The 27,938-nt window shown below is 39.0% G+C and overlaps 1 protein-coding gene across 7 annotated transcripts in view; it reads left to right on the plus strand.

Moving 5' to 3' along the window:
- Positions 1-27,938, plus strand: part of abcc8 (ATP-binding cassette, sub-family C (CFTR/MRP), member 8) — a 178,115-nt gene that overhangs the window by 110,275 nt on the left and 39,902 nt on the right. For 5 of the 7 annotated variants that reach the window (XM_072272452.1, XM_072272458.1, XM_072272454.1 and 2 more), the window contains 10 exons: positions 498-643; positions 2,506-2,611; positions 2,887-2,997; positions 5,224-5,299; positions 9,855-9,960; positions 12,270-12,302; positions 16,501-16,539; positions 17,959-18,057; positions 19,464-19,548; positions 24,968-25,048. In XM_072272452.1, the coding sequence (XP_072128553.1) occupies positions 498-643; positions 2,506-2,611; positions 2,887-2,997; positions 5,224-5,299; positions 9,855-9,960; positions 12,270-12,302; positions 16,501-16,539; positions 17,959-18,057; positions 19,464-19,548; positions 24,968-25,048 (882 nt within the window). The remainder of the gene's footprint in view (positions 1-497; positions 644-2,505; positions 2,612-2,886; positions 2,998-5,223; positions 5,300-9,854; positions 9,961-12,269; positions 12,303-16,500; positions 16,540-17,958; positions 18,058-19,463; positions 19,549-24,967; positions 25,049-27,938) is intronic. The other 2 variants (XM_072272457.1, XM_072272459.1) reach the window with 2 other exon arrangements.

Raw genomic sequence — 27,938 nt, forward strand, 5'->3', positions numbered from 1 at the left:
GTTGACTTAGTCTATTACTGAAAGTGCTCCTCTGTTCAGCCAAGGTGGCATGCAGAGGGTAAGAAACATTGTCCAGAATTGCCAGGGTTTTCTGGAGGGCACTTAGTTCTACCACAGCCTCCAGTGTGATTCCTATAACAGAACCAGCCTTTCTAATCAGATTATTGAGCCTGTTGGCAACACCCGTGTGGATGCATTGTCACAGAACACCACCACATAGAAGATGGTACTTCATACCTTTACAAAAACTGCATGCATTAATGTAGTATTTGCAGTAAAATATAAAGTCCTGGTATATCATAAGAGTATTACCAAAGATTTGTCAGAAATAAGGAGCAGAATTAAGGTGAATTTATTTGTGAACTTTATCTGATTGATTGAACCTTCATTTTTAGATATAACTAATAAGGTTTGCTAAACTAATCATCTGTAACTTTGTATTCTTATTGTATTATAGTTACAGAGAGTTAACATTTTTATTTCTGATTTACGAATAGACTTTTGTAGTTCACACTCACCTCTACGAGGATGCAGACCTCTCGCCAGCAGTGGCTTTTGCTTCACTCTCTCTGTTCCACATTCTGGTCACACCCCTCTTCTTGCTGTCAAGTGTGGTTCGCTCTACTGTCAAAGCTTTAGTGAGGTAAAATGCAATACAAAGATGATGTTTGATCTTTTGCTCAACTTAATGCCTTTGCAATACCTAAGTACAAACAGGAATAACATTTGCATATAGAAACACAAGCAAGCAACTTGCTTTTTTTTTGTTGTCTGTAGTCATTATTGAACTAGCAAGTTTATACTCAGTTGGACAATTCCCTTATTACCTTAGCATCCAAATATCTTCTTCCTTAAAACCCTCCTTATGTTCAAAAGCAGGAGCTTAGAATGCTAGATAATTTTAGCAGTGTGGTAAAGTTTTGGTAGTTTAAATTGGCACTGAGACTAAGAGGCAAGTCTGGTACTAGGAGGCTGTAGGACTCTGAAGTTCCTGGGGATAGCACTACCACAGGTTATGGCCCATGCAGTTTCATCAAATATTTCTTTATTAAACTACCTTCAATCCTATCTGGCTGGTCAGCATTTCCCATGTTTAGGCTGAAAGATCCTGAACAGTGTATATGATATTAAAATCACATAGCACTAATACTGTACTGATATCATTGAGAAGTGACTTTAACTTTAAAATAAGCCAGACATCCTGGGCAACTTGAAGATTAGTCATAATGGAGCTTTGTGGGAATAGAGTAACCTCAAGTTTTCAAGTCAGCTTGTTCTAATCTTTGTCCATACAAAGCATGATGGGGTTCTGATAGGTTGGTAGTGGATAGGGTTTGAGTGAAGGGTGCGGAATGTGAGGGGTTTAAAATTCATTCCTGGCAATTTTTTTTAAATTTTGAGAAAAAATCCACAATAGTTTGAAAATAATTTATATTATTTTCACTTTAAAATAGACAGCTGAGTGTTGTTAACAATGGTGATTAACATTTTCCTGAGTTAAGCGAATGTGATGATTTCCATTGGAAGGTCAAAATTAGAACAAGAATGAAGTTTAATGTAACTGGCACATACTATGAAATTTGTAGATGTGCAGCAGCAGCAGTACATTGCAATACATATTAAAAACTGAAATACAGTAAGAAGTATATATATTAAAAAGTTATATGAGTAGGTAAAATAAAGTCGTGACATAGTGTTCATGGGTTCAATGACCATTCAGAAATCTGATGGTAGAGGGGAAGAAGCTGTTCCTGAATCGTTGAGTGTGTGCTTTCAGACTCCTGTACCTCCTCCCTGAAGGTAATAATGAGATGAAGGCATGTCCTGGATGATGGGGGTCTTTAATGATGGATGTTGCCTTTTTGAGGCATTGTGTCTTGAAGATGTCCTGGATACTACGGAAGCTAGTGCCCATGATGGAGCTGACTGAGTTTACATATTTTTGCAGCTTATTTTGATCTTATGCAGTGTTTCCCCCCCCCCACTCCACCCCATACTAGACAGTGATGCAACCAGTTAGAATGCTCTTCACGGTACATCTGTAGAAATTTGCGAGCATCTTTGGTGACATACCAAATGCCCTCAAACTCCTAATGAAATACAGCTGCTGTGGTGCCTTCTTTGTAACTCTATCAGTCTGTTGGGCCCAGGATAGGTCCTCAGAGATGCTGACACCCAGAAACTGAAATTGTTCACTTTACATTTTAGGAAATATTTCATATTTAGATCTAGCTTGGCCACCCCATCCAGCTGATTGTAATAAAATACACGGTTATGGGAGGTAACAGAATGCAGTAGGCACTTGTGGATTTGTACTAAAATATCTATTAGTCCATTAGTCTATGTGAACACCTGTAGGGGAGGAAAAAGCTTTTGAATTATTTTACATATTGGATTACTTGGTTTTACAAACATGAATGTAAGTAAAAGCAGGGGCATCTTGAATATTCTTTTCATTCTCCATGTTCGTAATTTTGGTGGTAATTCGCTCGCACTTCCTTACAGTGTGCAGAAACTCAGCGAATTCTTCTCCAGTGAAGAAATCGGGGAGGAGCAGAACAGAGTTGTGGTGCATTTGAACACGGAAAATAATAGCAAGTACCAGACCGTAGTGAGTATAAGTTAACATTTCAGCAATGCAACCAGCAAGCTCCTCTGTGCTGTCCATCTCTCTTTTATCATTCCTGCATTTTCACAACCTGCTGTATGTTTCAAAGGCCCAGTAACTGAAATTCCATGACTTGTCTTAACATCGTCCATACTGCAATGCATGAGCTGTATAGATTGTGTTTATAGGTTTCAAGCAATAAGAGTGTGTATTTATTTAATTGGCACTTCTAATGCAATGAACACTTACACTTCAGTTTTCCACTCACTCCTCCACAGCCCCTTAAAGTTATTAACCGCAAACGGCCCACCAAGGAGGGATGGCAAAAATACGAACCTCAGTCCAGACAGCAAATAAGCAGCACAGAAGGAGATGATGTATTTATAAAGGTGAAATAATTGTCACTTATATCTATTTGTAGAATAGTTATTTTACTTATGCCTTTCTAAATCTTTGCTGGCTTTCTGCTGCAGGTTTACTTTAACCAATGCTATAATATATTATAAGTATTTCAATAATATTTTAAACATTATTATTAATGTTGCAATTATCCAATGACATTAATAGAAGAGAAAATATTAGCGGACTTCATTCAGTCACAGAGTCATGGTGTTGTTAAAGCACATAAGGAGATAATCTGGCTCACCAATTTAGTGCTGCAAATGGCACAATTCATTGAATTCATAAGTCATGAAGTGCATCACAAGCTCATTGAAACAACCAAGCCAGTGTTTTAATTAAACCGAAAAGAGTGATTTTCATCAAAATTTGCTGAGTACATCCATAGGCATGATTTGTTAGCTACTGGGCAGTCTGAGGTCTCATTGGCTTCCAGGTAGATACTCCTTTGCATTATTTCCTTGTACTCACTCCCACCAATCCCACACCAAGGGCATCCAATTCCCTCTCTGATTGGCCCTAATCCTGACTCACCTCTGTCTATGCCCTCTCTAACTGCTCCCGCATCCCAATTCTCACAAGCTCCCAACACACCATGATCCAAGCTCCATTGACTTTTTCCATGTAACCTTGGACTAACAGCCCAAACAAATCACCTTGACAGGCCTCTGGAGCAACACTGGGATGAGCTTCCCGTGGGTTCTTGTTGCAGTGCAACCTTCTAGGTGCTTTGCAATTTCAAGCCTTACTTACTTTATGGGTAAAGCAACCAAAGTTCAGAGGTGAAGCACATCAGAAGCTGGTTGCAGGTAGGGAAAAGGAGGGCTGAACTGAAATCAGGGAGGGCAGAGACTGGGATGGAACGGTCATGTTGATCACATTGATTGATTGCTTGCTCCTTCCAGCCTCACATCATAATAAACATTTTTACAAAGTACCAACCACTGCTATGCTCTTGTTACCACTGTGTTCATATGGCATGCCTCATTAAGTTCCCACTTCATAGTGACTCCAAGATATCGATAATGACCGAGCAGTTTTTCAGAATCTGCTGCCATTTTAACTCTTGTCATCCATTAGGCAGTCCAAAATCTGTCCAAATCACGAAAAACCTCACTGGTGCTAATTGGGCCCCATGTTGAGTACACAAACTGCACATAATTTGTGTGATCTGCTGGGTACAGTAAATCTTGCACTGTGGGACACACCACTCAATAAAATATAGTGGGCAAAATGAAGTGACCTAAGAAGTCACGTTATAAAATTATTTGCAGCAAGCGAAGCAAAAATCTGAATCTTCCTCCAACTGCTGAAGAATATTGTCACCATTGTTCCCACCAATTGTTGTACTCCCTGACCTATTTTCTTTACTAACAATGTTCTGACCAGATCCATTTGCAGCATTGAATTGACTTCATGGCCATGATGGGGGGTGGGTGGGAGGTGAAGATTCATCTAAAGGAGTTAAATTACAAGAAGAAACAGTATGGATGATGACTAGGCTTTACTCCTCTGCATGTTAAGCATAAAGAGGGAATTTAATAGAATTTTTTAAAAGGATTAAAGGATACAGAGAGAACTGATCCTCCAGAGAAAAAAGGAAGAATAATCTTAAAGACGAAAAGTTCTGTAGATGCTAGAAATCCAAGCAACATGCACAAAATGCTGGAGGAACTCAACAAGCCAGACAGCATCTATGGAAAAGAGTAAACCGTCAACGTTTTGGGCCAACACCCTTCATCAGGACTGATGAAAGGTCTCGGCCTGAAACGTCAACTGTTCACTCTTTTCCGGAACTAATCTTAAAATTGGAAGAGGTTTTTAAAAAGCAAATAGCTTTTTCTTCACACAGAGTTTAAGAAATCTGATTTTTCTGTCTTTGAAGCTGGATCAATTGAAATATGAAAATTGAAGTTAATAGATTTTTGTGAGGTTAGGTATTGGTTGATGAAACCAGGTGGGTCAATAAAAGGTCCAAATGAAACCTAAATAGATTGAATAGTGGAACTGGTGCTGAAGTGTCTCCTTCTATTTCAATGTTCTTTACAGTGAATCAATGCAAGTGTTTAAGTTTTATAACAGCATGTCAACATGGAAAATGGTGTTGCTATAATAAGGCCATGTAGGCGCAGCTGTTCCAGAAGCACTAATATCAATCTTGCCATTCAAATATAATTGTATCTCACAGATTTTTCTATTTTTCTACATGAATGCAGGTGACAAATGGTTTCTTTACCTGGACATCTGATGGAGCCCCAACGCTGTCTAACATTGATATCAAGATTCCTTATGGTAGGACAAAAAAAGAACTAAATTAATAATGAATTAAAAATGTCTCATTTGTGAACATTGCTTGTTTTGAATAGGATTTTCACCAAACAACTCCTGTTATCTGTGGAAAATGTACAATTTATGCTAATCATGCTATTCATTTTCCTTACCTTCCTTTTGAACTTTCTGAAGATCTTCTTTTGGGGAGATTAACAAATGAAAGCTATTCCTAAATTGTACTCTAAGGTGCTTAGAAAGGATTAACCAAAATTATTGTATTTTGACTATACTGTAATAGTTCAAAATATTGTACTTTGACTATACTGTAATAGTTTTTTGTCGAAAATGGGATATGACCTCTTGGATTGCTGCTGTGTTGTTGGATACTGAATCAGAATCAGTTTTATTATCACCAGCATCATTCGTGATATTTGTTAACCTAGCAGCAGCAGTACAATGATAATATACAAAGAAAAAATAAAGAAGTTATATATGTATATTGAATAGTTTAAAATAGTGCAAAAAATAGAAATAATATATATTTTTTTAGAAAGTGAGGTACAGTAGTGTTCATCAGTTCAATGTCCATTTAAGAATCGTATGGCAAAGGGGAAGAAGCTGTTCCTAAATCACCGAGTGTGTGCCTTCAGGCTTCTGTACTTCATTCCTGACGGTAACAATGAGAAGAGAGCATGCTCTTTTAGAACCTCTTTAAATGATGGACCACTAGTAGTTTTGTCCAGATAGTAAAAAGCCTCTGATGATTCTGAAGATGGTTTTGATCCTTATGTGTCTGCTCTGTTACATTAGAAAGTCTAGTATAATTTTTGAACAGAGTTTGTCCCAGTGAAACACTATTTCCACATCACTTGTTAATGGGTGGGGATTACATTTCATAGCTCATATTTCTAAATCATATGGCCAGTCAAGCCTGTTTTGATACCCAAAGAATTTTTCTTTTCAAACCCTCGCAGCCCAACTCCATTGGTATGTGAAACTATTTCTTAAATGATACTTTTCTTTCATCTTAAGAAAACATTTTTAAAAATTTTATTTTAGAGATACAGCATGGAATTAGCCCTTACGGCCCTTCAAACCATGCCACCCAGCAGCCCATCAATTTAATCCTAGAGTAATCACGGGACAATTTACAATGAGCAATTATCCTACTAACCGAAACATCTTTAGACTGTGGCAGGAAACTGGAGCACCCAGAGGAAACTTGTACGTTCCACAGGGAGAATCCTTATAGAGGATATCGGGATTGAACTCTGAATTCCAATGCCCCAAGCTGTAATACTATTGTGCCAACTATTACACTACCTCGGCACCCATTATATGCCAATTATTCACTATATTAAGTAAAAAAAACACTCTGATTTTCATCCCAAAGTTACTTGCTACTAACTTGAATTTGTGAACAATCTCTTCTTTCCATATTGCTTTTGCTGTGGTATTGGCTGATATTGTATAGCCACAAGCTATATGAGACTGATTGGAAATTCAGATGTGAATAATTCCAACTATGATTAGTAAATAAAAAGACGATAGGTCCTGTGCACATCCATATCATCTACAGACTGCAGAGATGGGAGGTTAGCTTAGTTGATTTTAGTAGTTGTTCTCGGCCATGGGACAAAAGCAAGACGGACCAAAAGGTATCAGTTTTAACAGGGCATGACAAGACAGTAGACAGGTAGCAATAAATGCTATCCTGGAGGATAGAACTGGGTAGTATTTGTTGTTAGTGTCAATGTCTTCTTCAAGTACTCTGAAAAAGAGAAAATACAATCCCCAACCATTCAACAAAAAAATTACAAATGGTTTAATGATGGGCTGTTTTGATAAATTCAGAGCACAAAGTCAAGAAATCTTGAAAATTGTTTAGTGATTGGTGACATAACATAAATGTGCATGCTACCTTTATTGGGTACACCTGCTTGCTAATACAAATATCTAATCAGCCAGTCATATGGCAGCAACTCAATGCATAAAAGCATGCAGACATGGTCAAGAAGTTCAGTTGTTGTTCAGACCAAACATCAGAATGGGGAGAGAAAGTGACCAAAGTGAGCTTTAACTGTGGAATGATTGTTGGTGGCTGGCAGAGTGGTTTGAGTATTCTGAAACTCCTGATCTCCTGGGATTTTCACATACAGCAGTCTCTTGGGTTTACAGAATATGATATGATACACAAAATAGATCCAGTGAGGGGCAGTTCTGTGGATGAAAAGGCTTTGTTAATAAGAGAGGTCAGGGGAGAATGACCAGACTGGTTCAAGGTGACAGGAAGGCAACAATATCTCAAATAATCATGTTACAACAGTGGTGTGTAGAAGCACATCTCTGAACCTTGAAGTGGGTGGGCGACAGCAGCAGAAAACCACAGCACACAGGAGGTACCTAACAAAGTGGGTACATAGTTTATATGTGGAATGTGAGTAAATGTGAGGTATTTTATATCAAAATTAGGACACATCACCAAAATAACGTAACGAGAGATATATGTGTGGCTTAGACAATAGATTGGCAAAAGATAAAATCAGAGAAGTGACTCATAAATGTGGCTGAAAAGTTGGTGTGAGGGTTTTTATATTAAAGAAACACAGGCACCAATGGCAGGGCAAGAAGGAGCAGTTTTGTTAAAAATTATTTCACTTGAACTAGACTGGGACTAAAGTCTTAGTGAATCAGATAACTAGAGCTGTAAGTTAAATAGCCTGATGAGAGGAACTTAGAAAGTTAAAGAGATAGAGGACGACTACTTTCTAGGATAGAGAAATGAGATATGATAACCAGACTCTGTGAAGAAAGGGCAATGAAAGCTTACACTCATTGGCCACTTTATTAGGTACAGGAGGTAGATAATAAATTGGCCACTAAGTGTAACTCAAGTTAGAGTCAGGACAGAATAAAATGTTTAGAAACATCCAATTTGAAAGCTCTTTATCTGAACCATGATAAGTAAATTAATGTCACAGGTAGAGATAAACAGGTATGATCCAATAACCAAGACAGATATATGTTTGAAAAGTGACCAACCATAGAAGCTAAATATTCCAGGATAATTGACTTCTAGAAGAGATGTCAAATGGAGAAGGAGGGCACTTGGCCTTAACATAAAAGAATGAAATAAATTTGATGGAGACAAGAAATCTTAGTGCAGAAAATGACAAAACAGAATCAGCTTTGATGAGGAGGAGACAGCGCCTGGAGATGAAAACATTAGTGGGAGTTGTATAAGGACTGCCAAACAGTAACGGAAATACTAGGCATACTAAAATTAGACAAATTAGGGAGATGAGTAACAAGGACATTAAGTGATCACCTGTTTGGTGAGCCTGTTAAGTTAAGTGAGCCTGTTTGGTTTTTAGAAATATTGATCAAATCAAGTTAGAAGTGATAGTGTGAATAGCATTTTCATGAGTGTATAGTGGTTGTTTTTTTTCTTCATTAGTATATTATGTGAAAGGAATCAGTAATGCTCAGATAGTTAAGCACATCTTTAGGGAACAATAATTATAATAGATTTTAAAAATTGAATTAACACATTTCAGCCTGTACAGCACTAACTTAAATCAGAATAAGGGAAACTATGAAGGGAAGAAGGAGGGGCTGGTTATGACACTAAAAAGCAAGAGGTGTACAACAAAATTTCCAAGTAAAAACAGAAAATGTCCAGCTGTGGCTCATCAGTTTATGACAGCAATGCTAAAGATGTAACTGATGAAGCAGTAAGCCTGATTGGGATAATTTCAGAATTCAACAAAGGACAACCAATGCACTGATACAGAAGTACAAGAGTAATCTGGCAAAAAAGAGTAGGAAAAGGGTATAGCAACTTCTATGGGTGAGTAAAAAGGAAATGAATAAAGTTATTGTGAGGCCCTTTCATACTGAGACAAAAAATAAACTGGAGTACAAGGAAATGGCAAAAAGTTGTTTGGTCTTGTAGAAAAAGACACAGAAAACTCACAAAAATGGGGAAGTATGAATGAGGAGTACAAATTAATAATTGTAAAAATGAAAAGGAGTGAATTGTGATGAATCAACGGGATCTAATGAACAACATCTTAAGTGTTTGAAAGTGGCAACGAAAAAGATAGTGGATGCACTGATTGTCAACTTCCAAAACTACATTACTTCTAGAATGTTCCCCACAGTCTAGAAAGTAGTAAGTGTAAACCCACTATTAAAGACAACAGAACAATAGGTCAGCTGGCTTTATGTGAGTAGTAGGGAAATCTCTTATGTACTGAGGGAATAATAGCAGGATTGCACAAAATCAACATAGATTTATGAAAGGGAAATAATGACTGATAAATCTGTTGGAATTTCTTGTCATTTGTAACTACTAAAATAAACAAGGACGAACCACTGGATATGGTGTATTTGGACTTTCAAATGACATTTGATAAAGTAACCTAAGACTTTTGTTTGTAAACTTAATTCATGGATAGGAGCTAAAGCTGATAATCCCTCCTCATTACCGTTCATGAACAATTCATGCAATAATAAATTCCAGAGTGACACGCAGACCATGTGAAGCTGATAAAGCTCCTGTTTTATTTTCCAGGGCAGCTAACCATGATAGTTGGTCAGGTTGGATGTGGCAAATCTTCCCTGCTCTTGGCAATTCTTGGAGAAATGCAGAAAAATTCTGGAAATGTGTACTGGAACAGGTACTGATCCTCTTGGAAACTGTTAGAATATGTTCTAAATTTTAAAAAGTTTTTTGTAATATTTTGAATCAGCCATTGGTGTGAGCTTCATGGTTGTTTTAAAGATCATTATATTCCAGTACTACTCTTGTATTGCAATGCAAATTTACCATTCCTTAGAAATTACAATCCCATGATACAATTTTTAGCAAAATGGAAAGATAACAATTATAACCACTGACACCTTATTCATATTCCCTTATGTCCTTGGAGATTATAAAAATGCAAGTGAACAAAGTTCCAAGCTTGCTCTGGACATAAAGTATCTTTATACAAGGTACTTTTATTCATTACAACATCTTTGCGATGCAGTGTTAAACAAAGAGCCTGTCTACTTTCTCAGCTAAATTGCATGATACTGCTCAATGCAGGGTGAACAATTTCACCCACTGCAACATTAACATGAAAAGGCATATGATACATTTACTTATGTCAGAGTTATTTTGGGATGCTGCTATAAACATATTGCATGCTGCATCTCCTCTACTATAGTAGTAACTGTACATCAATAATCAAGTTCAGATTTATTATCATTCTACCATACACTTGTATACTGCCAAACAAAACAATGTTCCTCCAGACCAAGGTGCACAATACAGAACTACATATAACTAACAAACAACACATGAAGTAGTATTACTACTAGTAAATTAACAAATAATAAGGTGCATTTGCGACACAAGTTAAAAAGTAAACAGCATAACGCTATTGGTGCATCATGCGTGATGAGACCTGGTTGGTGGCAGGGAAAATCTTTATTTGGCTGCGGAATGGGTTGGTAGGTACCAAAGTTTTGAATGACATTAGGTCAAAATGACTCATTGTGCATGAATAGCACAGTGGTACAGCGGTTAATGTTGCTCAGCTCAAGTGTCCTAGGTATGATCCTAACTTCATGTTGCTGTCTATATGGAGTTTTCAGAAGTATCTCTCTGAGACCACTTGGATTTCCCTCAGTGCACCATTTTCTTTCCACATAACCAGTAATTGGTAACTGTAAATTGACAATTCTATCAGTGGGTGTCAGGAGATCAGTTATAGAACATAAAGCATAGGACTGTATAGCACAGGAACCTGCCCTTTGGCCCACTATAGTGTGCTGAACCAATTAAATTAGTAATTAGTAATCAAATGGCCAAACAAACTAAGCCCCTCTGCCTACACAAACGCCCATATCCTTCCATTTTCCTCACATTCCTCACATTCATGTGCCTATATGTATGTTGGGCACATGGCCAAGTGGTTAAGGCGTTCGTCTAGTTACCTCAAGGTCGCTAGTTTGAGCCTCAGCTGTGGCAGCATGTTTGTGCCCTTGAGCAAGGCACTTAATCACACATTGCTCTAGTCTGTGCGAGGAGTGGCGCCCCACACAGACGTCCAATCTGCGCCTTGTAAGGCATGAAAATACCCGACGCAGGCCTCTCATGGTCTGAGTCGACATTCCCCCTTGTGCCTATCTAAATGTCTCATGTATCTGCCTGTACCACCACTCCACGCAGTGCATTCCAGACATCCACCACTCTCTGCGTAAAATCCTTGCCCCTCTTAACTTAAATGTATGCCATTTTGCAGTAGACATTTCAACCTGGGAAAAATATTGTCCGTCCTCTCTAAGCCTCTCATAATCCTATAAAGCTCTATCAGATCTCCACTTCGCCTCAACCACTCCAGAGACAATAACCCAAGCTTTTCCAACCTCCCTTTATAGCACGTTGCTCTCTAATCCAGGCAGCATCCTGACAAACCTGTTCATCACCCTCTCCAAAGCCTCGACATCCTTCCTATATTGTGCGATCAGAACTTAGGCTATAGTTGGGCTGTATCTGGCATATTTCGTAGAGTTTTATAAAGTTGTAACATAACTTCCTGACTCTTGAACTTGCTTCAATTCATGAAGGCAACCATGCCATATGCCTTCTTAACCACCCTATCAATCTGCGTAGTCACTTGCAGCACGCTATGTACTTGGACCCCAAGATCCCTCTGCTCATCAACACTGTTAAGGGTCTTGCCTTTAGCTGATGGGTGGGAAGGTGTGGGAAGATTTGAAAGTGATGTGATAGTGGTAAGGTTGCATTCAGATAAGTGATAGATATGCTGTAAGAGCTGGTACAGCCTCCTTCTGTTTCAAAAAAAAACATACAACCAAATGCAATATAAAAGTGATAGATATGGACGGACAAAACGGGTAGCATGAACTTGGTGACCCAAGGGTCAATTGCCTCTTTACTTTATCAACTGTTCTTATTTTCTTCTAATTCATTTTCCAGAAGTTCTGATGCTGAATCGACAGAAGAAGGCAGGTATGGTTTCCAGTACTGGTCACCTTACTTAACAAACAAAACTTAGAGTCTTAATAGTTGGAGGGAGAAACAGCAATACTGTTGCTGTAAGGGAAGCCAGGACATTGTGTTGCCTCCCAGGTGCTAGGGTCTAGAGAGGGGTGGCCAACCTTTTACATTCCATGCGTCAGTTTTTTCACTCACGAGTTCAGATGCGCCATATAACTCTTGTACCCCCATTCAATTCTTGTAAAAATATGTTAATATAGAACTCGTGCCTGAAAAAATCGCATCTGAACTTGTGCATGAAAAAATTGACGCATGGAATGTAAAAGGTTGACCACCCCGGGATGTCTCAGAGTGGTTGTAGAAGATTCTCAAAAGGGAAGGAGAGCAGCCAGAGTTCGAGGTGCACATTGGCACCAATAACATAAATAGAAAGGTGGAAGAAGTTTTGTACAATGCATACAGAGAGTCAGGGAAGCAGCTGAAGAGCAGAACCTCTGGATTACTCCCACTACCACGTGCTAGTCGGAGCAGGAATATGATGATAGTACAGATGAATGAATGGCTGAGGAAGTAATGCAGGAGGCAGGGTTTCAGATTTATTGATCATTGGGATCTCTTCTCAGGAAGGTATGACCTGTACAAAAAGGACAGGTTACACCTGAACTGTGGGGCCCAATATCCTTGCAGGCAGGTTTGCTAATGCTGTTGAGGAGGATTTAAATTAAGTTGGTGGGGGATGCAAACGAGAATGATAGGACTTGGTATACAAGAACATGCAATGTGCAGTGAGACTGTGAGGAAGAGGAGGATGATAATTGGGCAAAATTGCAGTCAGTGAAATGAGGTGAGTGTAACATGGGGACAAAATCAAAAAGAGTGATGAATACAGGACTGAAGGTGTTATATTTGATTGCACACGTATATCGAATGAGATAAATTACCTTGTAGCGCAGTTAGAAATTGGTAGGTATGATGTTGTAGATCATCACTGGGACATGTCTGAAAGAAGATCATTGTTGGGAGCTTAACATTTGAGGATATTGTATTGAAAGGACAGGCAGGTAGTCAAAAGGAGGGCATATAGTGTAGCAAAAAATAATGGGAAGTTAGAGGATTGAGAAGCTTTTAAAAACCAACAGAAGACAACTTAAAAAATATAAGAAAAGAAAAGATGAAATATGAAGGTAAGCTAGCCAATAATATAAAAGAGGATACCAAAAAATTTCTCAGATATATAAAGAATAAAAGAGAGGCAAGAATAAATATTGGACTGCTGGAAATGATGCTGGAGATGTAGTAATAGGGAGCAAAGAAATGGCAACATACTTAATAAGTATTTTGCCTTGATCACTGTGGAAGACACTAACAATATGCCAGAAACACCAGTTGTCAGCCTTTAGCTAACCTATACTGATTGGCCAGCAGTGTTCCACAGGTGTCAGTGTTGGGACTGCTTCTCTGCACATTATACGTCAACGATTTGGATGATGGAATTGATGGCTTTGTGGCCAAGTTTGCAGGCAATACAAATGGAAGGGCAGGTAGTGTTGAGGAATTACGGAGTCTCCAGAAGGGCATGGAAAAATTGGGAGAATGGGCAAAGAAATGGCAGATGGAAGATAGTGTAGGAAAGTGTTTGGTCATCCACTTTGGTAGAAGGTTATAGACTATTTTCTAAATGGGGAGAAAAAGCAATTATCAAAGTCCAAAGGGACTTAGGAGTCCCTGTGTAGGCCTCCCTTATGGTTGTTTGCAGGTTTAGTCAATGGTAAGGTTGACAAATGCAATTTTATATTCATTTCGGGAGGACTGAAATGTAGGAGCATGGATTTAATGCTGAGGCTTTGTAAGGCATTGGTCAGACTACCCTTGGTCTTCTTATCTAAGAAAAAATGTGCTGGCATTGGAGAGGTGTCAAGAGGAGGGTTGTGGAGGCCAAATAATTGAGTATACTTAAAGCAGATGTTGATAGGTTCTTGGTTAGTCAGGACATCAAAGGATACAGGGCAAAGCCAGGAGAATGGGTTTGAGAGGGATAAAAAAAATTAGTCATAGTGGAATGACAGAGCATACTCAATGGGCCAAGTGGTCAATTCTGCTCCTGTACCTTATGATATTATGGTCTAATTTCCTCAGCTTTGCATTGTTCTGTTACAAGTCAAGAATTAACAAAACAAATCTCCTCATCTATTTTTAAGTTATTCATTCATAAGACGTGACTGGCAACATTAGCATTTGCTATTCATATCTAATTGCTCCAGATTTGAGGAGTCTATTGACTTTGTGTTTCTATATTTTTTCTCACTTGTATACCTATTAGATTAATCTGAGTCATCCTTCCCTATCTCTTCATTGTTACTATCTTTAACATTCTGACTTGTCTTGAGGGCATGTTTACAAAACCATTGTAAAGTCTCTCATCTGTGTGAAGCTGGATCCTTCACTGTCTGTTTCAGGGGTAGCAAGACAACTACAGCCATGAAAAACAGCAATTAAAAATAGTGGAATTTCACTTTGCAAGCTACTGACCACATTCTCTTTTGTAAGATGTATCACTATACAATAAAATGTGACTCTGTAATAACTTACCAATCATTATATAATGCTAAGTTAATTATTTCAAAGGGTGAACTTTGGTTTGATGACTTTTATAAACGTGAGCAGTAGGAGTTGAATGAAATGAATTAATTCAATAATAAAATATTTTTGTTTGTAAGACTTCAAATACTTTAATCTTAGTTTCAATATACTTTCCATGCAGTTTTCTTACAATGCTCAATTAACCCAAGCTAATTTAGTTTGCCCTTCTGATATCATAGTCATCTGCCTCCAGCTTCACTGGAAGGAAATACCAACTATTGACCAATGTTGGAAAATCCTAATGAAAACTGTAATTTAGCACACATCCTTTGAAAATTTCATAAGCAGAATGTTAAAAACTTCTGATGGTAACATATCTTGATAAAGTACTTTCAGCCAGAGACTCATTATACCGAGATGCAACACAGAGCATCATAGGAAGTCATTCCTGCCTGTGGCCATCAAACTTTACAACTCCTCCCTTGGAGGGTCAGACACCCTGAGCCAATAGGCTCGTCCTGGACTTATTTCCTGGCATAATTTACATATTACTATTTAAATATTTATGGTTTTATTATTATTTATTATTTATGGTGCAACTGTAACGAAAACCAATTTCCCCCGGGATCAATAAAGTATGACTATGACTATGGGTATGACTATGAAAATGCTGGAGGAACTTAGCAGGCCAGGCAGCATTTGTGGAAAAGTTGATACAGTTGCTGTTTCGGGCTGAGAGCTTTTGATAATACTGAAGGAGGGTCTCGGCCTGAAACGACGACTGCTTACTCTTTTCCATAGATACTGCCTGACCTACTGAGTTCCTCCAGTGTTGTGTGTGTGTTGCTCTGGATTTCCAGCATCTGCAGACTTTCTCGTGTTTGAAAATACTTTTGAATATTCTTTACAATTTCACAAAGCCGCAGCTTGCACTGTAAATTTGAAGGACAGTAGAACAAACTGAAATGATGGAAATCAAGAACAAAAGCCATGGAGATATTTATTTATGTATTTTGTGTAGAGAGACAGCGTGGAACAGGCCTTTGGAGGCACATCTCCCAGCAACCCACCAATTTAACCCTAGCCTAATCGCAGGGCAATTTACAATGACAGTAGTATTAATCTACTAACCAGTGCGCCTTTGGACTGTGGGAGGAAATTGGTGCACCTGGAGGAAACTCACTCGCACACGGGAAGGAATGTACAAGCTTGCTTACAAAGGATGCCGGAATTGAACTCTGAAATCCCATACCCCAATCTGTAATAATATCATACTAACCGCTGTGCTACCGCGGAGTCCCATCTGAATTAGAAGCATTTATTAATGTTTAGATTGGGATCTTCCATCTTTTTTTCCAAAGCAGTACAGAGAACAAGAGGTGATGATACCATTCAGCTAATGAGTATGACTGACAATCTGTAAAAGGATCAGAAAAATACATAAAAATGCATGTTTACATGGAATTTGTTCTCGTTCTATTGAAAGATGCAGATTTTGAATGACCTGCTGTGTATTCTCTGCACTTTTCAATTGTGTCTCCAGGTTTCTGAGAATGACCTGAATTAATGGATGCTACACTGTACTAAACAGACATAATGCCTTGTCCTCTTTCTCTTTAAAATATCGCAGCAGTACCGAGGTGGACACAGCTGTTGATGTTGAAGTGAGGTACACCAAATCATTCTTTCCCCACCCCTGGAAATCTACTACTTTGCCCTAATTCCTAGTGTTCTTTCACAGTTACCAATATTAGCAGACTTTGAAGAGTGGCTTGCTGGGTTTATTGTTGCCAACTCAGAACTGACCTGCAGACATATATTTCTTTAAAAATTATTGGCAATAGGATGAAAAGGTACTGTTATCCAGCAGGTAATTAAGAACCTGTTGGTTTTCTAATTGGCATGCAAAGGCAGTGTGTTGCCAGATTGAACACATCAGATGGCAAAACTCTGAGTGGTCATCTGACATGGCCATTCTGTGGGCAGGGTCGTTGGAAGTAAGAATATGTATATTTTAATCTCAGGAAAGTTCAACCAGAGTTGGCAGTCTGGCTGAAGGCTGGGGTTGCCCATGCTGTTTTCTGGTGCTCTCTTTCTGTCCTCTAATCACAAGTCTGCCATCAATACTTACAAGGCATAACTTCACTCATTCTTTTGCATTCCTTGTGATAACCATATAATATCTTTCATTTTAAGTTATTTATGAACTGTGTTACATTGTTGTGTATAGTTTTATACTAAAATATAACAGTGAATTGTATTATTGATGTAGTGAAGAGAGACACGAAGACTTCTTCATTATGGTTTTCTTCTCTTAACTAGTGCAACGTCTTTTGAAACAATATGCTTAACAAACATATGTTATCTTTGCTCTTTCATACATTTTTACTTCCTGGAGACTTTATTTTCCGATGCGATTTTCTTAGTGTCCACGTCTAAAAGTACAGAGGAACTAGATTAGAATTAGCACTGCATGTCCATTTTGAAAAAGGCAGCATCTGACTAGATGATTACAGTTGATCAAATTTCTTAATAGTAATAGTAGAAGTACTTAATAAAAGTATTTATGGATCACTAAGAATATTTAATTCAAATTTGACAGTTGTAAAATCTTACAGCCTCATTAAAGTTATCAGCAAATTTCTTTAGGTAAATAATTTTCACATTTCTATAAAGTATTTGGAATTAAACAACTACCATAATTACAAGAGTTTAATATTTGAATCAGTATTGAAAATGCTTTTGGATAAATAGATTTACATAGCACATACTGTAGTTAATGTTTTATCTGATCCTGTTGAACTGTCATAATCCTTGTAATTGTTAACAGTTCTTTGCACAGAGATACAAGACATGAATAATAGCAAAAGTCTTTCCAAGACCTGGAAGCTTGGAATCCATGTATAAAAATATACAATTTCTCTGTAGATGTCCATGTACTGAATTGTGATGTTATCAAACAGGACACTAGGGAGACAGGTCTTTGCGCAAAATGTATCTTTTAAATAGATAATATTGTTTATTATCAAAATACATAGTTTATCTAAGCAGACCATGCATACATTTCTTATAAGTTGTTATATTGTAGGAGAAGAGGATCTGTGGCCTATGCTGCACAGAAGCCATGGTTGTTAAACACAACAGTGGAGGAGAATATCACATTTGGAAGTCCTTTCAACAAGGAAAGGTAATAGACTTTGTGTTCAGGAGCAGAAACAGTTGGACTCAATTCAGAACTGGCATTAGTGATGTGGAGATTGCTGGGATTTTCAAAAACTTGTTTTATACCCATTTTTATCAAGCAGATTTCACAATTTAACCATTAATTTGTACATACTTCCTCCCAAGTGAGACAGTAATGAGCCAATGCTATTAAAAATTTTAATGCTCTGTGGACAGATTGGGTCATAAAGGCACATTATGCTTCACAAATGGTACAGAAGTAACATCTTTATGGAGTTTGCACAGTCATATCAAATAGAAGCATATGTCCATCAATATCTGCATCATTTTAATGGTTCTGTAACTAATTATCTCACCAAGGTGGCAACATGTAACAGTCCATGACAGCTGTTGTTTTCTCTTTGTGCTCATAAGTAGGGTCTTAAGTGGTTTGACAGTGCTGTTTTTCTCAAGGTAGACACATGAGAGTTAAGGAGGAGTAATCTGAGATAACAGAAGACAACCGTAACACGAAGAATTGAAATAATTCAATACTTGTATGGCTACTGAACACGAGAGACATAAAGCTTTATTGCATATTAACTCCTCACTGGTGACAAATGTCCAAGTTGAATTAAAGCTACGTACAATAATTGGGTAATGGTCCAGAGAGTAATATCCCTCAGATGTTTCTTGTACTGATTCAGCAACTGAGCTCTAATTGGCTGCAGGATGGCAGTTCCAGTTTTTCAGTCAGTTGTTTCGGTCTATCCCCTTGCGTGAGGCAGATTACAAGAAGAGAAAAAAATTATCTCTGAATTTCATCTACTTCGTAATTTCAAGGGTATTGCTGGCATTCTTCAGAGCACCACATACAGTCACTTACATCCTACTCTTTGGCCAAGTGAAATGTTAAATAAATGTTATTGTGAAAACTTTCTCCTGACATTTAAGAAAAGCTAAACACTAAGTTTAAGATGTTACCACAGGGCTTTTGAAATTTATTGTATTTTTGTATTGTAGCTAGTGTAGCATTTAAATTGTGTAAGATCCCAATTGAATTACTTCAGACTGGTTATGTCAGAGTTAACTTTGGAGATTAAACTGCTTCAAAAATGTAGAATGACTAAATTATAAAATAGTTTGTTTGTATCATAGTTTGACATAATTTGTATTCTGTTTAGCCCAACAATATTGTGGGAAATGATTACTTCCTTATAATGATATTATCTCAGCCATTTGTCTCCTTTTATTTTGGTAAATTGCAGCATTATAGAAAATGTTTATCTATGGGTTACTAGTTACTTTGTTATTTTGGCATCAGTAAAACCAAGACAATATCTCCAGCTCCATAATGTCTGCTTTCCCGTGAGTCATTTTACCGGATGTAATAAAGTGATTTCAATCGACTTTGTGCTACTCTCTCTACAGATATAGAGCAGTAATTGATGCATGTTCACTTCAGCCAGATATTGACATCCTTCCTCAGGGAGATCAGACACAAATTGGTGAGAGGGTCAGTAACCCAGAAGGTTAATCTTTGACTTTTTAATTATGTAATTTTGTGTTGCATACAACTGTAATATGTGTGAAAAGGACCTAGTGCTTTCCCGGCGTATACGCCGAATCACCTCTTCTCGGGCTTCCAGCCAGGTACAGATATTGATTTTAACCAAAGTTTCAATGACAAATTCTGCGATCTTTATCAGGGATGATGCCTGGGCATGTCTCGTCCAGTGGTATTTATACCCCACCATCCATCCCTCCTGAGTGGTTAGTCCTCACCCAATCAGGTTTTCACTGTCCCACCTTGTTTACAATTGAATTCCAGTTCATACTTAGAGCGAGACTTTCATCTTGTTAAAATTCTTGTCCTCTAGTTTTATTTCAATTGCTTCCTTCACCAGGCAGTCCCAAAAGCCTTTGGTGCAGCACAGTAGTTTTTGAGTTTATTAGTAATACATGTGGTTGAATAGGAACCTAACTGGACTTTTTTTGTCAGAACGTGTTTTGTTCTTCTTTCCGTGCCTGATAATTAACAAAGCAAACATGATAAATACTAAAGCCTTAACATTCATGTTGAAAGAGAGGGAGAATGCTGTAACATTTACACTCATCCCAAGACAAATGCATAACTATAAATACCAACAACAGTAAATTAGGGTATTTTTGTAGGTTTTATTTTCTACTTATTTATTTTTTTGTGACACATGACCTGATTACTCATATCAAATCAGACCAGGATAAAACTACCATCAGTTACACAAGGCTCCAACTTGGGGATTTAATAAATAAGAGAAAGCAGAATTATTTATTCTGTGGTGACGTACATTTGTGTTGAAATATTATTATAATTTTAATATAACAATTGACATTACAGTAGCTTCACTCTATTCGTTAAACCGCTAATTAGCCTGCAGGTCAAACTTTTGATGATCAAATGAGGCACAACTTCTAGTGGTTGACTAGGTCACTCACCCTAATGGCTGCATCCTAATGATTGCATCATCTTAAAGTAAACAAGTCACTTAACAAGTGAATTGCAACTTCCACTTTGTTCTTGCACTAAATTTTGCACTTATATCTCCCTTGGCCTGAGCAAAACAAAAATTCAGTATGAAATTCGTACTTTCTTGCTCTGCCCATTATCTAGTCAGCTCTAAGGTGCAATTTTAATGTTACGAGTGAATTAAATTTTAAATGGCCCATTTTAATGCAATACACAGTTGCAATGGAATTACATTTTCAAATAGACAAATAGAAATTCCAAGACTTTGACCTCCCTTGTACTGTACTTTGATTTTTTTAATTCGCTGCTTTTATATTTGTTTATTATGATAGCCTGAGTTAAATGCATTAAAAGTCATTTTGTAAACATTGTGATATGCAATGTGGTTTCAACTGAAGTAGCTGTGTTTGCTGGTATTTCAAGTGTTAATTAATGTGATCACTTCTAAAGTTGTTAAGGAAGCAATTGCCAGCGTTAATAGCAGCAATTTGACAGTTGATGATTTCAGTCAGGGTTCCATAAAACAGTGTTGTATTTATTAAGCAACACACACAAAATGTTGGAGGAACTCAGCAGCCCAGGCAGCAGCTATGGAAAAGTGGAAACAGTCAGTCTTTCGAGCCAACACCCAACATCAAGACTGGGAAAAGGTGATGAGAAGGTGGGGGTAAGGGGAGGAAGTTGTACAAGATGGTAGGTGATAGGTGAAACTGGGAGAGGGGAAGGGGGTGAAATAAAGAGCTGGGAAGTTGATTGGTGAAAGAGATCATGGGAGGGAGGAGGGGGAATCTGATAAGAGAGGATAGAAGACAATGGAAGGAAGGGAAGGGGGAGGAGCACCAGAGGGAGCTGAAGGAGATAAGGTGAGAGAAGGAAACAGGAATGGGGAATGGTGAGGGTGGGGTGCCCAGTTACTGGAAGATCCAGTAATCACTGTTTATGTCATCAGGTTAGAGGCTACCCAACTGGAATATAAGGTGTTCCTCCACCATTGTGGCCGTAGAGGAGGCCATGTATCGACATGTTGGAAAAGGAATTGGAAGTGGAATTGAAGTGGATGGCCAAAGCGGGGTTCACTTTTACTGGTGGACAGAACATAGGTGCTCAGCGAACTGGTCTCCCAGTCTATGTTGGGCCTCACTGATGTACAGGAAGCCGTACCCGGAGCATCGGATACAGTAGATGACCCCAACAGACTGTTTGGGGCCCTGAATAGTAGTGAGTGAGGGGGTGTAGGGGCAGGTGTGACACGTGTTCCACTTCCACCTGAAGGGAGATCAGTGCAGAGGGATGAGTAGGCAAAGGGTTGAGCGTGGAGTGATCACTGCAGAAAGCAGACAGTGGGGGAGGGGGAGAGGAAGATGTGCTTGGTGTTGGAATTCTGTTGGAGATGGCGGAAGTTACGGAGAATTATGTGCTGGACACAGAGGCTACTGGGGTGCTGGGTGAGGACAAGAGGAACCCTATCACTGGTATGGCTGCAGGAGGATGGAGTCAGGGTAGACATGCATGATATGGTAGATATACAGAAGAGGGCAGCATTGATGATAGAGGAAGAGAAGCCCCTCTCTTAGAAGGAGGAGGACATCTCATTAGTTCTGGAAAGAAAATCCTCATCCTGAAAGCAGATGCGGCAGAGACAGAGGAACCGAGAGAAGGTAACTTCCGTCATCTCCAATGGAATCCCACCACATCTTTCCCTCCCACCCCCCCCCATTTTCCGCAGGGATCGCACCCTATGCAACTCCCTTGTCCACTCATCCCTCCCCACTGATCCCACTGATCTCCCTCCTGGGTCTTATCCTTGCACGTGGAGCAAGTGCAACACCTGCCCCTACACATCCTACAACACTACCATTCTGGGCCCCAAACAGTCCTTCCAGGTGAGGTGACACTTCACCTGTGAATCATTTGGGGTCATCTACTGTATCCGGTGCTCCCAGTGTGGCCTCCTGTATATCGGTGAGACCTGATGTAGATTGGGAGATTGCTTCACTGAGCATCTACATTTCATTCACCAGAAAAAGCGGGATCCCTCTGTAGCCATCCATTTCAATTCTACTTCCCATTCCCATTCCGATGTGTTAATCCATGGCCTCCTCTTCTGCCGCGATGAGGCCACACTCGGGTTGGAGGAGCAACATCTTACATTCCATCTGGGTAGCCTCCAAACTGATGGCATAAACATCGATTTCTCGAACTTCCGGTAATTGCCCCCACTTCCCTATCACCATTCCGTATTCCTGTTCCCTCTCTCACCTTATCTGCATGCTTGCCCATCACCTCCCTCTGATGCTCCTCCCCTTCCCTTTCTTCCATGTTCTTCTACCCTCTCCTATCAGATTCCTCCTTCTCTAGCCCTTTATCTCTTTCACCAATCAACTTCCCAGCTCTTTATTTCACCCCTCCGCCTCTCCTGGTTTCACCTATCACCTTGTAGTCTTACAGTTCTTCCTCCCCCACCTCCACCTTCTTACACTGACTTCTCCCCTTCCTTTCCATTCCTGAAGAAGGGTCCCGGCCCAAAAGGTTGACTGTTTGCTCTTTTCTGTAGATGCTGCCTGGCCTGTTGAGTTCCTTCAGCAGTTTGTGTGTGCTGCTTGGATTTCCAGTATCTGCCAATTTTCTCCTGTTTGTATTTTTTAAGTGTTGATTAATGTGATCCCTTCCAAAGATATTAAGGAAGTAACTACCAGCATTACCAAGAGCGATTTGACAGTTGATGATTTCCATAGGGGTTCCATAAAACTATTATAGTGTTTGATTTTGTTTGCATCATTGATTTGAATGCTATAGAGAATAACATCCTCTGATTTGACAGGATGGACTATATGGGACATATTGCAACATTTAATAGGAAGCCACTCCTGTTACACTGTTCATTCATTGGGACCTGTCCCCATGTTTCAGTTACGTTTTTCTATAATTAGCCCTTGTAATGATATTTGAGAAGGTAATTTTCATTAGTCTCTATTGTCTTGGAGCAGCATTCATCTTACGCTGAGCTATAATCCACCACAAATTATATTCCAATACAACCAGCTTCCTGTTTCTTCATGGGAAATATCTGAAACTGAACAAGATTTGTTACAAATCTGGTGTTTTATTTGATAAGACCATAAGACACAACAGCCATTCTGCCCATCAAATCCACTCTACCATTTCATTATGTCTGATCCCTGATCCCATTCAACCCTATACACCTACCCTCTCACCATATCCTTTGATGCCCCGACCTATCAGGAATTTATCAACCTTCCATTCTAAAAGGTCTCCCCTAACTTTTGAGGATGTGCCCTCTAGTTTTGGATACCCCCACCAGAGGAAACATCCTCTCCACATCCACCTTTTCTAGTGCTTTCAACATGCAGTAGATTTCAATGAAGACCCCCAGCTTTCTTTAAATTCTAGTGAGTATAGGCCCAAAGCTGCCAAACACTCCTCATATGTTAACCCCTTCATTCCTGGAATCATCCTTGTGAACCCCCTCTGGACTGTCTCCTATGACAATAGGGGCTGAAAACCTTTGGAAATACTCCAAGTGTGTCCTGACTAATGTCTTATAAAGCTTCTGCGTTATCTCTTTGCTTTTATATCCTATTCCCCTTGAAATAAATGCCAACATTGCATTTGCCTTCTTTACCACAGACTCAACCTGTGAATTAACCTTCTGGCATGAGGTCTCCTAAGTCCCTTTGCTCCACTGATGTTTAAACTTTCTCCATATTTAGATAATAGTCTGCACTATTCCATTTACCAAAATGTATTATCATACATTTCCCCACACTGTATTCCATCTGCCACTTTTTTGCGCATTCTTCCAATTTGTCTAAGCCCTGCTGCAATTGCTTCTTCAGCACTACGTACCCTTCCTCCTACCTTTGTATCATCCGCAAACTTTGCACAAAACCATCAATTATATTATCCAAATCATTGACAAACAACGTGAAAAGTGGTGGTCCCAATTCTAACCTCTGAGGAACACCACTAGTCACCAGCTGCCAACCAGAAAAGGCCCCTTTTATTCCCACTCACTACCTCCTCCCTGTCAGCCATTCCTCAATCCATGCCGGTATATCTCCTGTAACATCATAGGATTTTATCTTGTTAAGCACGAGATGGCAGCTTGTGACCACATTTTCCCACAATCACATTGACTTCCACCAAAGTTTCAATGCCTCACCTTATCTGTTACTAAAGCTCCAACAGCTGTGTCTAAGTAGGAAGACAAGAGATGGCATTTACTTTATTAAGTTCCAATGTTCTGTGCAGCATCAGGTTAATGAGCATTTTCTTGATTATCAGTATTAAAAATCTGAGCTTCACTTCATTTTAATTAAGTTTAATGGATGTCATTGCGATATTTATTTGCTGTAAATAAATGCTTGAATTGAGTATTGCTTTTAATGTCCCCAAACTTCCACAGGGAATTAATCTAAGTGGTGGACAGCGTCAACGTATCAGTGTAGCAAGATCTCTGTACCAGCAGGCTAATGTGGTATTTCTGGTGGGTGTATTTATTTGATAGTTCTATTTAAAATGCAACTCTTGAACAATGAATTTCTTTTTTTTTTGCAACTCTAAGTATGTAAATTTCTTAAGAAGATTTAATTAAAGTTTAACCAATGGTTAAAAAAATGCTTCAGGTGGGAATAAGTTTTGACTTAGTAAAAAGTACTATTGAACTTGATTGACTTTTTGGGACAGAACAATATACAGTCATTCTCAAAGATAACGGTATCTTATTACATTCTGTAGAACTTCCAAGCACAATCAACTGAGGAACTCTAGAATGAGGAGGTGAATGAAGAGGGGATGGTGGTGGATCAGAAGTGAAATGGAGGAGGTGTCCCAGGCAACCCCTATTCTGTAGGATTATTGATGAAGAAACTGTCTGAATCTGATACCACTAAATGCTATGCCAAAGATGCCACTATGTGACTAAGCTTTAAAATTTACTGTAGGTCACAATCCAAAAATAACCAGAGAGGAAAACAAACATAATGGTTTGCATGACACTATTACAGCTCGGGCATTCTGGGGATTGAAGTTGAATTGTAGTGCCATTCTGTGAGGAGTGTCTGTACATCCTCCCCATGGAATGTGTGCGTCTTCCTCCCATGGTCAAAAATTGTAAATTGTCCATGATTAGGTTCGGGTTAATCGGAGCTGAGGGGTTGGTGGGGCAGCGTGGCTCAAAGGGTGGGAAGGCTCTACTCCTCAATGTTATGCTAAATTAATAAATTTTTAGACATGCATCATGCCGCCTCATTGTATTCCAATATACGTCTTGCACTTAAGCATTCCCTTACCCCTTGCCTTGGCTGCAATGAGTGTGGGAGGGCTGGAGAAAGGCTTCTGGTTTTTAGGGGCTAAGACCACAGGATACCTTGGAATTCAAATCCAAACAGCTCAGAACCTGAATGGCTCACTGCACTCTCTATACGTCCCTATAACCACACCTCAGGGATATGCTTTACTTTTAGGCTGCTGCTTTTGCTGTAATATATGATTGGCCAACAAACTATTATGTCCGAGTAGAGTTAGCCATCCATTTCATACTATAAAGACAGGCTTCAAGTCCTATAGGTTTCCTTGTGTCAGGTTTGGCCTGGATTCCTTGTATTTGGACTCCTCCCAATTCATGTGGAGTTTTGCTGTACACACCCATCAGTGTTCTCCTGTGGGCTATCATCTACTGAAATTATTTTTCTAAACCTCCCACCCACCGCCAACAGGAGTGCTAGTTCTTCACTTTTAATACATCAACACATGCAGATCCCACCTGTAAACTATCATCTTAAGTCCTGACTACACCCCAGGATTCTGGATTAGTTCCTGAGCCATGAAAAATTGCAGATGTCACTCCACTCTTCAAAGGGAGGAAGGCAGAAGAAACGAAATTACTGGCCAGTTAGCCTGACTTCAGTGGAAAGATGTTGGAGTCTAATACTAAGGATGAGGTTTCAGGGTACTTGGAGTCATGTGATAATATAGGCCAAAGTCAGTATGGTTTTCTAAAGAGGTAATCTTGCCTGACATATCTGTTGGAATTATTTGAGGAAATAACAAACAGAACAGACAAAGGAGAATCAATGGATATTGTTTATTTGTATTTTCAGAAGGCATTTGACAAGGTGCTGCACATGAGGTTGCTTAGTAAGAGAAGAGCTCTTAGTATTACAGGATAATAATAAATAAGTTTTGTAGCCTTGGAAAAATACTCAAGACAACAAATACTTTTTCGGGTCATTAATACCTTTATCTGTTTTAGATGCTTAAATGCATTAGCAAGGTGAATACATAAGTGCACCTTTAACAGTAAAAAATAATATTCGATGGTCACCTGGTTACATAGATGTACAGCTTTGGATACTGTTGGGGAGGAGGGGACCTATCGGGGAAAGCTGCTGCAACCAGGTCTCTGCCACTGAGCCTGACTCTGTGACTCAGAAGGGGGGGGAAGAAGATGAGTTTAGTAGCGAGAGAGGATGCCATAAAGAGAGGGCCAGAAAGCAAGTGCTGTGGACGTGAAAGGGATACCTAAATGGTATGTTGCCTCCTTGCAAGGGTTAGGGATGTCTTGAATTGGTTCCACAGCATTCTAAAAGGGGAGGGTGAATAGCCAGAAGTTGTGGTACATGTTGGTATTAGCAACATACATGGGAAAAGGGAGGAGGTCCGGAAGAGATGATACAGGGAATTAAGCAGTAAGGTGAAAAGCAGGACCACCAGGGTAGTCTGGTTACATATGGCTAAATTAATTTTATGGGGTGTTTATTTTAAATGATCTTCCTAAGTGTATTGTAATTATGGCCCTCTCTGCAAAAAAAAAAACTCTCTTTTTCCTTGTTATTGCAATCATTACAATTAGCAGCACTGTCAGTTGAGTGCTGCCTGTTCATTACAAGGACTTCTGTCTGCAGAATCTAACTACACTGTTCACTGGCAAAAAATGTGAGGAGCCCAGTCTCATGGGGGACTCAAAGAGAGAAAGTTTGAGCCTAGAGATGCACCTAGATGAGCAAATGAAAGACAAGTAGAAAAAGATCATCTGTTAGCACCTGAATTTAACCCAAGATCATACACACACGTGCGCAAGTTCAACCAAGCAAATACAAGTTCCGATCTACTCAGAAAAACAGTTCTTCCCCCATATAGAATAATTGAAGCATAAGAAACTGGAAAAATTTATGAGGAATTGAAACAGCCAGAAGGTGAAAATGTGTCATTTTATGAGTAGCCTTCTTCATTTCTATTCTATTCATGATGAACAGTTACCACTGTTGCTATAATTATGGAAAATTATATATTTACTTCATTTTCATAGGCATAATTTTCCAGCTCAAGAGTATACAAGTACACATTAAATTTCAACTTGCAACAAAATTTTGAAC

The sequence above is a fragment of the Mobula birostris genome, chromosome 11 (genome assembly GCF_030028105.1).
Source record: "Mobula birostris isolate sMobBir1 chromosome 11, sMobBir1.hap1, whole genome shotgun sequence".
NCBI classification, from domain to species: domain Eukaryota; kingdom Metazoa; phylum Chordata; class Chondrichthyes; order Myliobatiformes; family Myliobatidae; genus Mobula; species Mobula birostris.